The following is a 15,705-nucleotide window of genomic DNA, read 5'->3' on the forward strand; positions in this document are numbered from 1 at the left end:
ATACAAAAATATGTTGTTAGATGTGATAAATCAAAATATATTGAGGGAATCACGATAAATAGTAAAGAAATAAGTTTGTGAGAAGTGTGTGTGAATATGAGCAGCAAAACTAATATATTCTTGTCACATTATAAAGAAGAAGAGATTGCGCTGTATTAAACCATTTTGAACATTGCAGCGTGACGAAAGTGCTATATCCATTGCGAACGCTAAGTTTACCAGAACGAGCTGTTCCGTCTTGGAACTTCTTCTGAGCATGCGTGGCACTTTGTGCGTCGGAACAGGCCACACACGGTCGGAATTGACGTGATCGGATTTTGTTGTCGGAAAATTTTATCTCCTGCTCTCCAACTTTGTGTGTCGGAAAATCCGATGGAAAATGTCCGATGGAGCCCGCACACAGTCGGAATTTCCGACAACACGCTCCGATCGGATATTTTCCATCGGAAAATCCGACCGTGTGTACAGGGCATAATAGGAGCGACGCAAGTCGCTCCAACTTAGAAAAAGGTTCCTGTACTTCTTTTGGGGACACTTGAGGCGACTTGCATAGACTTCTATACAGAAGTCGTTTTGCAAGTCGCCGTGGATGTCTTGTGCAGGTCGCCTCGGTGAGGCGACCTGCAAGTCGTGCCGCCCCTAGTGCGAACCGAGCCTTATACAGTTTTATACACAGACTAAAAAAAACAAGTATGAAGATGCATATATTTAAAAAAAAAACCACACACAGCGATCACCACTTAATGGATTACAACTGCATTTATTAAAGCGGGGGTCCACCTATCTATCGTGTTTTTTTTTTTTTTTTTTGAGTTCATTCACAAACTTTTCTTCTCAGCATTACATACTCACATATTGTGTGTAATATGTCCGCCTGTGTCAGATTTCGTCGGAAAGAATATCTTATATTATTCACTGCAGGCGGTTTCCATCTTCATTGTGGGCATTTGAAGCCCACAAGCATTTATTTCCTGGATGCGGTGAATGCTGTGCTCCCAGCATTCACCGCTCATTCCCGCACATGCTCAGTGGCATCCTGGGAAGCCTGAGACTAGCTCCCAGGAGTCTGGGAGAGGCTAGACACACGCCTACTCCCACGGGAGGAGAACCAGGAAGTGCAAAGAAGAATAGAAAAATAAAAGGTAATTACAGCGATTTAAATTTTTTTAAACGGCATGTCAGCATCTAGGCAAGGAAGAGAATACATACAGATATTGTTCAAAATTTGGGTGGAACCCCGCTTTAACAAAAGCCATTTTGACAAAAACACAGTTATATATATTTACACAGACTTAAAAATAAGATATGAAGCTGCATATATTTTAAAATGCAGATACAGCGGTGGGCACTTAATGAATTATAACTGCATTTTTTTACCACACAGGTATTTTAACAGCTGTATGTAGAGTACAAACGTGTTTTTGTTCTACTTACACTGTCTCCTACATGTGCTCTGTGACATTATTTCTCTGCCCCCCCCCCCCCCCCCAGTTTGCACATTCCACTGTGTTAACTCCTAGTGTGCTGGAAGGTGCAAACAGGGGAGCCCAGAGAAATGCCATCACAGAGACAGTAGTACAGGAACTTCACAGGGCTGTTTGTCAGTTGTGGATTGTAATCTCTCCTGGCCTCCCAGCAGCCATGTGTGTGAATTCCTGTACCTTGAAGTGCACCGGATTAGTGCACTACGTAAAGTGGAGTTCCACCCGTTTTTTTGTTTATTAAAAGTCAGCAGCTACAAAAAGTTTAGCTGCTGACTTTTAATAATCAAACATTCACCTGTCCCACGGTCCATCGATGCGGCCGCACGGAGCCTTGCTCCTCTCCCTCTCCTCTGCGCCGTCATATCTACTGTGGGCATTGACACCCACCCGTGACAGCTTATGGCTTCACATCCGGGCGCAGACTGCACGAGCCGCACTGCGCTCTGCCATTGGCTAGCCAATCTTCTGGGACCAAGAAGATCGCTGGCAGGGAGGGGCCACCTAGTACATTTTTTTGTTTATTAAAAGTCAGCAGCTACAAAAAAAGTGTGTCTTCTGACTTTTAATAAAAAGACACTCACCTGTCCCACTATTCAGCGGCGTGGCCACCCAAACCCTCCATTCTCTCCCCTGCCTGTCCACGGCGCTGGCAATACTACTGTGGGCATTTTGGCTGTGACAGCTTGCAGCTTCACAGCCGGGTGCGCCTGCCTCACTGAGCTGTCCTGCACAGCCGGGCAATCTTCTGGGAACTGTGATGTGTCCCAGAAGATTTCAGGGAGGAAGGGCCACCTAGGCATCCCAAGCGGAAGTGGGAGCGCATCAGTAATTGTGATGCATCGCGGAATCAAATCGAATCGTTGACCGGATAATCGTAATCGAATCGTGAGACCAGTGAAGATGCGCACCCCTACTGGAGACACAGCAGCGGCTGTTTCAGGGCGCTTTGCAGGCACTATTTTTAGCGCACTAGCACCTGCAAAGCGCCCCAGTGTGAAAGGGGTCTAACTAAAAAAAAAAAAAAAAAAAAAGAGTAGTTTTGCTCTGCACAGAGCAGCCCAGATCTTCTTCTCTGGGCCCTCTTTGGTGCTCCTTGCCCCTCCCTCCTGTTGAGTGCCCCCGCAGCAAGCAGCTTGCTATGCGGGCACCTGAGCCACAGCTCCCTGTGTCCATTCAGACATGGAGCCGTGGCCTGGCCCCGTCCCCTCCTCATTGGCTGACTCACTTTGTTTGACAGCAGTGAGAGCCAATGGCACCGTGCTGCTGCCTCAGGCAATGAGGCAGCAGCATCGCTGGATATAGATCAGGGATCTCCAAACTACGGCCCTCTAGCTGTTGCGGAACTACACGTCCCATGAGGCTTTGCAAAACTCTGACATTCACAGACATGACAAGGCATGATGGGAATTGTAGGTCCTGAACAACTGGAGGGCCATAGTTTGGAGACCCCTGATCTAGATGGACCTCAGGTAAGCATTAGGGGGGCTGAGAGGGACTGCTGCACACAGAAGGCTTTTTATCATCATGCATAGAATGCATCCTTTACAACCACTTTAAAGTGTAAACGATCAACTTGTAAAACAACCCATTCAGTTTAAAATTGAAATGAAGGGCAAATCGTGTGTATAGATATAAAATAACATTATATACCTTTTTTTTTTTTCCCCCTTTTTTATAAATGATTACAGCGCCTCTGTTCCTTCCTTCTGTTCTCAGCTGCATAAGAGCTATTGGGAGGAGAAGCAACAGCACACTGAACTTCTCAGTGAAAAGCTGTGCAGGGGAGGCGTTTAGGACAAGTCTGATCACTGGAGGAGAGCAGGCTGAGTAGGGAACTGACCACTGTGTGCTCTCCTGCCTAATGTGGTCAGCTTTTAACAGGAAAGCAGAGTGACTGGTAGGATCACCAGTTACTGCACACAAAGGAAGCAATACAAAGAGAACAGGATACATTTTCATACAAGTACATGGCACAGCTGGCACATATTTAGAATATAAAATGTTGGAGTAACAAACGCTTTAATATCTTTGGACATCTTTGTGCTGAAAGTTCAATACTTTTAGTGTATATCTGCTTTTGCTGCAGTCAAGAGACAGATAATGTCAATTGTACTCTTTGGCCTGAGCATAACCTTTTTAAAAGCCATCCTTTTAACACCATTACCAGGTTTTTTAAAGGTGAAAATGCCTAACATTTTATTTACTTGTGTTTTTTTTTTTTTTAAGCTGAATGTCTCCAAACCTTGTCATTTGGGAATGGATTTGTACAGGGTGTCTGCCTATCTGTTTTACCTGGCACGCAGGGTAAGTACGGGTTGTGGTAAAAAGTGAATTCGGAAAATAGGTAAAGGAATTTAAATTTCTTAAATTATGAAAATGTATAACTTTTACCTTCTGTCAATTTGCAGAACAATGGCTGCCCTAGTAAAGGTAGCTAGTAGTTCAGTCACCATTATCAACTGAATAAATAAAGCACTGCTTTTTGGCAGACTATAGAGGCCAATTGGTTTTCAGATTTAGGTTAGATGAGTATTAGCAGTTTCTACGTGTTACCAGCCAATTAATGTTTCAGTTTACATAAGGTTGAGTTCACACTGGCATTAAGAGTAGGCATTTGACAAGCGTTAAAAAGACCCCTCAAACGCCTATGCACAAGATACAATAGACAGCACATAGTGCTGTTCACACAAAGCGTTAGCGTTGCGTCGCTTCAAAATTGAAGCCTCATGTCGAGTCAGGAAGCATTTAAAGCCTTTTAACGCCTCTCATTCTAGTCACTTTTTTTTTTCTGTGCTGAACATGCTTGCACAGTCCATAACCTTAGACTTCTATGTGACTGTCTCCAGTGTCAGGAAATGCTTGAAAGAGGGATTCATAGAAATCTATGGGTATCAATGGGGCAGGTGTGGCCAGTGCACTTTGCAAAGCGGTAATAAAATATATACATATAAAGTAGAGGCAGGGCTAAGTGTGAATCAGGCAAATGTTATTACAGCTGATTTCTATTTTTTTTCCCAAATTGCACTTATAAATTTATATCAATGCATCTGCTATAGAGCCTTGATTGCTCTTTAGTGCTAGTAAATTTAGACTGACTTATCACATTGCAATGTTCTGTAACTTCTGTCTACACTGCCCTTGTAATTTGTAGCATTGTAGTGTCTTTCTTACTGCTTGCATCTTATTAGTCTGATGAAATTCTCTCACTATTTATTTCTTCTTTTTTACAGTGCCCATTTTAGCTTGCGGAGGAGATGACAGCCGGGTTCATTTGTATGTTAAACAGGATGGGCAGGTAGTTATTCCTTTCACAGTAGGTAATGATTTACTTGTAAAAAAAAAAAATGAACATTATTTTCATCAGCTTTGATGTATAGCCTGCTGCTGTCTTTCATGGCTGCTGCAGTGACTACATTAGCTCTGCCTTGATAACCATTGCAAAAAAACAATTCTCATTTATAGTCTGTATTTTGAAGTCTTAGGTAATAAGGCAGTTTCTTATCTTTTTGTAATTACTGGATGGAGGAACAAAAAAACATGTTTCTGTAATTACCGTTAACCTTTATGTAGAGTGTATTGCCTGAAATGGAGTTGCTGAATACTAAAATATGATCTCTTGAACCCCTTTCCGAAACTCCAGCTTCTATAAAGCGGAAAGTCAGCAGGCTGTAAATTTTCACCCTGCTGAGGTTTTTCATTCCGACAGCGGGGAGGCTATAGCCAGCAATGCTGATCGAGCTGGTAAAATCCAACAGTTACGGTTGTATAGAAGTCGATCAGCAGGTCGTCTGTTGTTCAACCTCCCTGCCCATACATTAGTTCAAAATTTGGCACGTTCCTGCTGAACTGCCCGAATTTCGATCAGTGTATGGTCGGCTTTAGACTAAGCGCAGACAGACTTTGTGTCAATGGAAAATCCACCAGAGGGAGAGACCAATTAAATTGCCAGTTTGTTGCCTGCATATTAACCTGTTTGTACGTTTGTTGTGTGCCTGTTGTTATAATTTGCTGTTTCCTGGCTGTGTGTCTCGCTACATATTTAAATGCAACTTAGATTAAAAACATGGAAATGCTGTCTTATACTGTAAATTTTATATTAATGTGAATAAATAACTCAGCACATCAGCCCAAAAATAACAACCTGCATGCACAACGTGACCAAAATCATGTGTGTTTGAATCAGTGCTGTGCTCAACCCACTTAGTGAATTGTCAATTCAATAAATAAAAACACCAGAAGATGAAACAAAAGTGTAAATATTGCAATCAATACATAAATGTGTGAGTACAAAAACAAACACAGAAATATGTTTTTAAACTCTATAAATCAATAGGTGATTTAAACTGTGCACTAAATACAGTATGTAAATGGTGCAAAATTAAAAGTCTGCACAATATGTGAAAAGTCAAAAATATCCAAAACTGCTACCCTTAAAATTTGACCCTCATAAAACACAAATTTCAATTATACCAGAATCCAGCAACGTGCTTAGTAATGGACATAGAAATGCTAACCAACCAGTCTCATTTAGCCAACGTATATTACCAGCATGACACCATTAGGCTTTGTTCACACTTGCTAAAAATGCTAATGCTGACAGTAACGTGAACCAACATGCCTATAGCATCAACATGCATTTTTCATGCGTTTAATGCTAACATTAATGCCCCATTCACACTGCCGTAAAAAAAAAGGCCTTTGCAACCATATTTTATTTACAGATCTGAATGCAGCTGCATTTATTTAATGGAGACATTAACACATGTGTGTAAATGCACTGCATTCAGATCTGTAACACAGAATCCAAAATTTTGCTTCTAAGGACAATGGCGTCAAGTTTTCCTGCAATTGCCTTTCAATAGAAGCAATAGTGGGGTATGTTTGAAATTTTCAGTCTACCTTACGGCTCAATGAGCTTTTAAAGTGTTACTAAACCCAGGACCCTGCATTTACTATATCTGGTCTTCCACAGTAAACAGAACATGGAAATGCAATTGTTTTAGTAACTATAAACTGCTAAATACCCTTTTTCATCAGCAGTATATAGCAGTCTCCTAAACGAGCACTGTTTAGGAGATATTTACATTACATGCAGCCAGTGACACCACTAGCGCATGCGTTCTAAAGGAATGCCACCCCAAGCGCATGATATTCTGTCTCTATCATTTAAAATACACCTATGATAAAAATTATAGACCCTTTAATTCTTTGTAAGTGGGCATACCTACAAAATCTGAAGGGGATCAAATCATTATTTTCTCCACTTTATTGAGGCAGACTCGATGGACCACTCGGTTATTGGTTTTTTTTTTTTTTTTTTTTTTCTCTCTGCTATCACTTTTCTACAGTATGTTTCTGTATACCATGACAGAAATAGATGAGCTAACAGATTTGTGAAGAGGAAAATTCAGTGGTTTTTCTTTAATACCAAATTGCAAATTTTCTATTTGTTAGAAAATGCTCCTGCAGATTTGTCAGATATTCTTTGTTTGGAGTCTCAAATGACATGGCCACCCTCAACCCAGGTGAATTTTGGGAGGTATTCCTGCTGCACAGCTCCCCTAAGACCCCTTTCACACTGGAGGTGTTTTAGCACTAAAAAAAGCGCCAGTAAAGCGCATGAAAAAGTCTCTCAATGCTCCCCAGTATGAAAGCCTAAGTGCTTTTACACTGGGGCGATGAGCTGGCAGGACGTTAAAAAAACACTGCTTTTCCGCTTTTCCAACTTCCCCGCCCATTGAAATGAATGGGCACCACTGCTGAAGCGCCTGCAAAGCTAACCCTTTTCTTTGGCCCCTAGCGGGGGGATAAAAGTATCCCGCTAGCGGCCGAAAGCGCCGCTAAAACTAGCGACGTTTTACCGCTAACGTGGCAGGCGGCTCAGTATGAGAGGGCTCTTAGGGCTTAACACCAGCTTGTGCTTTAAAACTGGCTATTGTAATTTGCAGGCTGTTGTCTATGGTGTAGTGGCAGTGGATTGCATTGGTATAATGCACGTCACTGTTTGCTTTTATTTTATTTATTTTTTTAAATGATATTTCATTCACTGTTGTGCAGAGCTGCAGTGCGGTGAGATGTGCTGACATGAGGTGAGGTCCAGTGTCTGCATTTTTACGCACTGTGCTGCGGTTCACCTTACCACAACATAGTGTTATGAACAGGACATGTTGGAGATTTCCTTAAGCAATTTAAAGAGACACTGGGGTTGATTCACTAAAACTGGAGAGGGCAAAATCTGGTGCAGCTGTACATGGTAGCCAATCAGCTTCTAACTTCAGTTTGTTCAATTAAGCTTTGACAATAAAACATGGAAGCTATGTAGATGTAATGTGACCGTGGTCGTAGCGGAGCAGGTACATAATCATCAATACCCATAGGTTCCAGGTATTCTTGCCTGGTAGAGGGGAGCTGTGAAGAAGTGCAGATAAGATGTGTATAAAAAATATGGTTGGGGGGAATATGGTTGGGGGGTCTTTCTAGAGACACTGTCTCACCCTGCAGGGGTCTCTCTCTCTCTCTCTCTCTCTCTCTCTCTCTCTCTCTCTCTCTCTCTCTCTCTCTCTCTCTCTCTCTCTCTCTCTCTCTCTCTCTGTTTGTATGTACTTGTATATTGTGCAAATGTAATCACTATTCTTGCAAAATTTACACCTACAGTATTCGATTACTGTTCATTCTGACATTTTGTTTTACTAACTAATGCATGTTGTTTTTAGCTCTAGTAAACATACTGTTTATCTGGTTTGATTTTTCTGTTTCATTCTAGTTTCAGAAGACACAAATACTTCCTGGACACGAAGATTGGGTGAGAGGTGTGGAGTTTGCCATAAATGGTACGTTCCTCCTCCTGTGTACGGTAATGCTGTGTTCTGAGATTCTGTAAAATAAATACTGCTTGTATTTCTTTTTGTATGTTGACTTAAAGCCTTTAAAAATTTGTTTGGACCAAGCTGGCTCAAATGAACTATTTGCTTGACTAATAGATTCTTCCATTGTCAGCGCTGTATAAACTGTATGCAACATCAGCCACATACAGTATATACAGCACTGTGTTCCAGCAGTATGACAGGGACTCTGTCTACTGTCCGAAACAGAATCGAGCCATGCTGAGCACTGCTCAGCCTTTCACAGGAAGCCTTGTATTTTGTCAATGAATACAAGGCTTCCTCCGATTGGCTGAGGTGGAGATCATGACATCATCCGTCTGCCTCTCCACATCAGCCAATCAGAGGAAGAGTTGTATTCATTGATTAAAAAAAAAATACAAGGCTTCCTGTGAAAGACTGGGCAGTGCTCAGCATGGCTCGATTCTGTTTCGGACAGTAGACTGAAAGAATGGCTGTAGAGTGCTCAGCCTAACTTGATTTGTTTCAGGCAGTAAACTGGAAGTCCCTCTACTGCTGCCAGAACATAGTGCTACAGTGCTGTATACTGTGTGTGGCTGATGCTATATACATTTTATATAGTGCTGACAGCGGGAACATCTGTTAGTAAAGGAAAATTTGTTTGCGCTAGCTTGGCCCAAACCTGTTTTTAAAAGTCAAAATACTGCATTTAGCGGCGTATAACACGCACTTTTTTTACCCTGAAAATAGAGGGTAAACCGAGCCTGCGTTTTAAACGGTGATATTTTTTTTACCAATGGGGGGCAGAGATCTGCCAGTAAACTTTAAAGTTCAGAAAACATTACTGCCAGCTCTTTTGTCGTATACCGCTTCTCCTGTGTCATTCTCGATTTAAATCTAAGCCTCTGAATCCCTCAATTAACACAGCTCATTGAGACTGCTCTCCTCCTCCCGCTCCGCCTCCTCCTCGTGTGTAGCTTTTGATTGGGGGAGGACAGCAGTCAATGAAAGAGAGGTCACTTGACCGGATCCGGCATTGATGGAGGTATTTAGAAGCTTTAATTTACAATGAGAGTGACACAGGAGGAGCGGTGTATGAGAAGGGACTGACAGTGTGAAGGTTTCTCAACCTTAGCGCATGCTGGCAGCGCTGTCCCAGGAGACTGTGGGTCTTCTGGGAGTGAAGGGGGGGGGGCCTTTATAATGAAAGGGGACTGTGTGTTGTGCAGGGGGTCTGTGTATTATGCCGGGGGGGCTGTGTAAAGTTGTTTTTTTTTTTTTGCGGAAACTTTCATCTTAAAGTTAAGCTGCGTGTTGTACGCTGATAAATACGGTAGTTAATCCTCAAATTCTTTTTGATGCTTTTTTCCTTTCCACTCAGACTGGAATAGTCAGAGTAACTTCCCACTGAGCTCTTTTTTTAAGTGTTTGTTTAGCCTCAAACAATAACTTATTTTTTACGTGTTTTACAGTAGGTGGCAAGTTTAAAGTCATAGACTGCTTAAACGGTGCTATACAGTGGGGACAGAAAGTATTCAGACCCCCTTAAATTTTTCACTCTTTGTTATATTGCAGCCATTTGCTAAAATTATTTACGTTCATTTTTTTCCTCATTAATGTACACACAGCACCCCATATTGACAGAAAAACACAGAATTGTTGACATTTTTGCAGATTTATTAAAAAAGAAAAACTGAAATATCACATGGTCCTAAGTATTCAGACCCTTTGCTCAGTATTTAGTAGAAGCACCCTTTTGATCTAATACAGCCATGAGTCTTTTTGGGAAAGATGCAATAAGTTTTTCACACCTGGATTTGGGGATCCTCTGCCATTCCTCCTTGCAGATCCTCTCCAGTTCTGTCAGGTTGGATGGTAAACGTTGGTGGACAGCCATTTTTAGGTCTCTCCAGAGATGCTCAATTGGGTTTAAGTCAGGGCTCTGGCTGGGCCATTCAAGAACTGTCACGGAGTTGTTGTGAAACCACTCCTTCATTATTTTAGCTGTGTGCTTAGGGTCATTGTCTTGTTGGAAGGTAAACCTTCGGCCCAGTCTGAGGTCCTGAGCACTCTGCAGAAGGTTTTCGTCCAGGATATCCATGTACTTGGCCGAATTCATCATTCCCTCGATTGCAACCAGTCGTCCTGTCCCTGCAGCTGAAAAACACCCCCACAGCATGATGCTGCCACCACCATGCTTCACTGTTGGGACTGTATTGGACAGGTGATGAGCAGTGCCTGGTTTTCTCCACACATACCACTTAGAATTAAGGTCAAAAAGGTCTATCTTGGTCTCATCAGACCAAAGAATCTTATTTCTCACAATCTTGGAGTCCTTCAGGTGTTTTTTTAACAAACTCCATGCAGGCTTTCATGTGACTTGCACTGAGTAGAGGCTTCCGTCGGGCCACTCTGCCAAAAAGCCCCGTCTGGTGGAGGGCTGCAGTGATGATTGACTTTCTACAACTTTCTCCCATCTCCCGACTGCATCTCTGGAGATCAGCCACAGTGATCTTTGGGTCCTTCTTTACCTCTCTCACCAAGGCTCTTCTAACCCGATAGCTCAGTTTGGCCGGACAGCCAGCTCTAGGAAGGGTTCTGGTCGTCCCAAACGTCTTCCATTTAAGGATTATGCAGGCCACTGTGCTCTTAGGAACCTTAAGTGCAGCAGAAATTTTTTGTAACCTTGGCCAGATCTGTGCCTTGCCACAATTCTGTCTCTGAGCTCTTCAGGCAGTTCCTTTGACCTCATGATTCTCATTTGCTTTGACATGCACTGTGAGCTGTAAGGTCTTATATAGACAGGTGTGTGGCTTTCCTAATCAAGTCCAATCAGTATAATCAAACACAGCTGGACTCAAATGAAGGTGTAGAACCATCTCAAGTATGATCAGAAGAAATGGACAGCACCTGAGTTAAATATGAGTGTCACAGCAAAGAGTCTGAATACTTATGACAATGTGATATTTCAGGTTTTTCGTTTTTAATAAATCTGCAAAAATGTCAACAATTCTGTATTTTTCTGTCAATATGGGGTGCTGTGTGTACATTAATGATGAAAAAAATGAACTTGAAATGATTTTAGCAAATTGCTGCAATAGAACAAAGAGTGAAAAATTTAAGGGGGTCTGAATACTTTCCGTCCCCACTGTATTTATAGCCGCACTTTAAGCATGCTTTCTATAACATATACTCCATAGTACCTGTTGTTTCTGCCAAGATTGTCAGAATTTTCTTTTCTTTTGAGCGATGGGTGGGCAATACTAGAACCCATACATCTCTGGAGAATGCAATTTCTGGTGTATAATTTTGTGTCCCTGCATTCCCTAGCTGCTTGTAGAAGAGCTGCTCCTTGTCAGCACTCCTGCCTAAATTAAACACTGAGGTACTTGCTTTGAATAATAGCAAAATGGGAAGGCACAGAGTGGAGAGGCTGACAACACTGCTGGAAATTCAGCATTGGTGTCACTGCATTTTTTGATCCTCCACAGAAAACCGTAAACTGGTAGGATCAACAAGTTCAAACCCCTTGAAAACAAAGGAAATTTCCACATGCAATTCCAGTGTATGAGAAATTTGAATATTACATTTATAAACCCGATAAAGTTTAAAGACTCTTTATTTAGACTTTAACGCCACTCCCATCTAGAGCCCTTTTAGGAAATTCAGGCACTTCCTCCCGCCCATTCGCCACAACGATTTGGTACAGTATGGTATACACCTGGCTTATCACATACTCATGGACACGCTTACTACTTCGTGAGTACCTCACATGGAAACACCCTCACTTGTAGCTATATCAGATAGCAGGCGTTTTTTTTTTTCTTTTCTCTTCTCACATCAGGCTCTGTATTCAGGACAATAAGTAAAGCAAAATGACTCCAACAGGACACTGACAGCAAAAAATAAATGGATGGGGATTTTAACCCTTTCTGTCACGTACCTGGTGGGTGAGCCTGATGTGTAGAGGAAGGCCTCTCGTACAGCTCCGGTTCGAGAGCCCCTGATAGTGGGACAGCGGGCTCAGGAGCACGGTGGGGTAAGAGTGCCTGTGATCAGTCCAGAAGTCTGTATCAGCGGAAGCCAGGAACTTGCAGCAGGAAGCCGGAACACAGCAGGTAGCAGGCAGGAGAGATGGCAGATGGCTGGCAGGCTTGGCAGGAGATGGGTAGAGATGCACCACTGGACGCAGGAGCTTGCAGCAGGCTGGACAGCCAGAAGCAGGGTCAGACGAATCGGGTAGGCAGCAGACAGGCAGATCAGGCAGAAGTGGCAGGCAGAAGCGTAGTCGGATCACAGGCAGGTCTTTGGCAACAGACGGACAAATCAGGCATGGACAGCAGGCAGAAGCGTAGTCGGGTCACAAGCAGGTTCGGCAACAGGTGCTAGGTAACAGGAACTGGAGACAGAGAATAGTCGGTGGAAAGCCAAGGGGTCAGGGCCGGAAGCAGGTAGCGGTAGTAGGGAACAAGCCGGTTCGGTAGCAGAAGTCAACAGGCAGGAATCAGGATTCAGGTAATGCTGTAGACCAAGCGGCAACCAGCCAGTGTTAAAGCTCTGTTTCAATAGGCTGACTGGCGCCAGTTTTGGTAACAGGTGCGCGCACGTGCCAACGCGCGGTCCCGTTCGCGCACGCGCATCAGCAGAAGTGCCCACAGTCATTCTGGACATTCTTGGTTGGCGCCTGCGCACAGGTACGTGTCTGGAAACAACAGTAGAACCTTGCAGACGTCTTCCCTGATACTTTCCTACACTATTCAACCTTAAATGCTTTCTGCATTTTTAAAGAAAGTACCTCTACCCTCTTTGCTCCTTTTAAGATAAAAACCCGACTTAGGCTCTACCTCTGTTTTCCAACTGCAGTCTGTCCAAGATAAAATGAGATCATGAGACCCAGGAGACAGCTCAGCATAATATATAAAAGCTGGTATCAATTTATTAATCAAAACTGCAAAAAACACAATATAAATGACCACAATACCATATCTAAAAACATAATTGGCCTCTGATGCAGCTGACATGACCAGCGAAACTTGTCAGGTTGCCATCTTTTGTCCCCCCTCTATTCCAGCATGTTGGGGTGCCCCTTTAATAATTTTGTGGACCAGACCACGTATAGTCTCTATTTAGACGGACTTTAGCATATGAAACCTTATGATATGGACTGGACTTTTCGGGACTAACATGGGTGGCTAAGTTTCCGCTTTCCTTATCCTGTGAACATGGATGTGTAATCTTCATGTCATGGCTCATCAAGTTTGACTGATACTTGCAAGAATCCCTGTTAGGAGTTGCCCACTGGGAAGAGGCATAAAGTGCTACTTTGCATCTGATATTTGTGATGAACTGTGCTATGGTATACCCAGGCAAGTGTGATGCATGAGCCTTCCCTTGGAGTTTTCCAGCATTATCCACATGTATATAAATAGCCCTTGGATATACAAGAGATCCCAGTGAGGCTACAGTTTGGTATTTTATTTTTATCCTTGTGACAATCTAGGTATGTGCAGCTTATATTGGGATATCTGCAATAAGCGATCTGTTCTCAGCTCTGTTTATTTGGAACCTGCCATACAACATACAATCCATATACAGTGAGGGAAAAAGGTATTTGATCTCCTGCTGATTTTGTACATTTGCCCGCTGACAAAGAAATGATCAGTCTATAATTTTAATGGTAGGTTTATTTTATCAGTATGAAAAAGAATAACAACAATAAAATCAAGAAAAATATATTTTAAAAAAGTTATAAATTGATTTGCATTTTAATGAGTGAAATAAGCATTTGACCCCTTGGCAAAACATGACTTAGTACTTGGTGGCAAAACCCATGTTGGCAGTCAGAGGTCAGACGTAGTTGGCCACCAGGTTTGCACACATCTCAGGAGGGATTTTGTCCCACTTCTCTTAGCAGATCCTTTCTAATTCATTTAAGGTTATGAGGCTGACGTTTGGTAACTCGAACCTTCAGCTCCCTGACCTTAATATGCTTCTTCTTAAGCCACTCCTTTGTTGCTTTGGCCATGTGTTTTGGGTCATTGTCCTGCTGGAATACCCATCCACAACCCATTTTTAATGCCCTGGCTGAGGGAAGGAGGTGCTCACCCAAGATTTGACGGTACATGGCCCCGTTCATTGTCCCTTTGATGCAGTGAAGTTGTCATGTCCCCTTTGCAGAAACACACCCACAAAGCATAATGTTTCCACCTCCATGTTTGACAGTGGGAATGGTGTTCTTGTGGTCATAGGAAGCATTCCTCCCCCTCCAAACACAGCGGGTTGATGCCAAAGAGCTTGATTTTGGTCTCATTTGACCACAACGCTTTCCCCCAGTTCTCCTCTGAATCATTCAGATGTTCATTAGCAAGCTTCAGACGGAACTGTACATGTGCTTTCTTGAGCAGGGGGGCCTTGCGGGCACTGCAGGATTTCAGTCCTTCAGTGTTATACCAATTGTTTTCTTGGTGACTATGGTCCCAGCTGTCTTGAGATCATTGACAAGATTTTCCCGTTTAGTTCTGGGCTGATTCCTCAGTTATCATTATTGAAACTCCACGAGGTGAGATCTTGCATGGAGCCCCAGACCGAGGGAGATTGAGAGTTATTTTGTGTTTCTTCCATTTGCTAACAGTGTTAATTTTGGCAGCAAATTTCAATTTAGTTTTAGTCTTAGTCTTAGGACTAAAATGGCATTTTAGTTTTGGTCCCATTTTAGTCTTCTGCAGTTGCTTCAGTGTTAGTCGTATTCAGTCAACTAAATCTCCAGTACATTTTAGTTGACTAAAACCTAATGGGTGTAATTAAAGTGGAGGGCCACGCTGAAAAAAAAAAAAAATCACCAAAAATCCTAAAAAAAATAAAAATAAAACAAAAAAAAAATTTTTTAAACTTACCTAAACCCTTGTTGCTAGGCAGTCTAACTAATCTGCCTCTTCCTCTTCTGCGGTGTGTTCTGCTCTTCGGTGAGCAGCCCCGTTTTCTTCTGGGAACTGTGTGTGTGTTCCCAGAACACCACGGGGCCATTCACAGAACAGAGCGCCGTGCCGTGCCGCTCGCGCATGCGTAGTAGGAAACTGGCAGTGAAGCCGCAAGGCTCCACTGCCTGTTTCCTTTACCTAGGATGGCGGTGCCGGGACCCGAGAGCCGAGGGACGGGTCGGCCTCAGGCAGCCAACATCATGAGCACCCAGGACAGGTAAGTACTTATTTAAAGTCAGCAGCTACAGTTTTAGTAGCTGCTGACTTTTATTTATTTTTTTTTTTAGGACGGAATCCCGCTTTAAATTGTAATGCATTAGTTAACATTTCTCTACAATTTCCAAACTCATTATATACTGCTGGAGTGAAAATGTTACCAGTGTTAATTTTGAAGTCAAATTT

At 42.7% G+C, this 15,705-nt stretch overlaps 1 protein-coding gene across 1 annotated transcript in view; it reads left to right on the top strand.

The window, feature by feature from the left end:
* Positions 1-15,705, top strand: part of ELP2 (elongator acetyltransferase complex subunit 2) — a 357,175-nt gene that overhangs the window by 43,101 nt on the left and 298,369 nt on the right. The window contains exons 5-7 of the mRNA XM_073630833.1: positions 3,711-3,788; positions 4,715-4,779; positions 8,248-8,314. Of these exons, the coding sequence (XP_073486934.1) occupies positions 3,711-3,788; positions 4,715-4,779; positions 8,248-8,314 (210 nt within the window). The remainder of the gene's footprint in view (positions 1-3,710; positions 3,789-4,714; positions 4,780-8,247; positions 8,315-15,705) is intronic.

Source organism: Aquarana catesbeiana, linkage group LG05 (genome assembly GCF_042186555.1).
Source record: "Aquarana catesbeiana isolate 2022-GZ linkage group LG05, ASM4218655v1, whole genome shotgun sequence".
Lineage (NCBI taxonomy): Eukaryota > Metazoa > Chordata > Amphibia > Anura > Ranidae > Aquarana > Aquarana catesbeiana.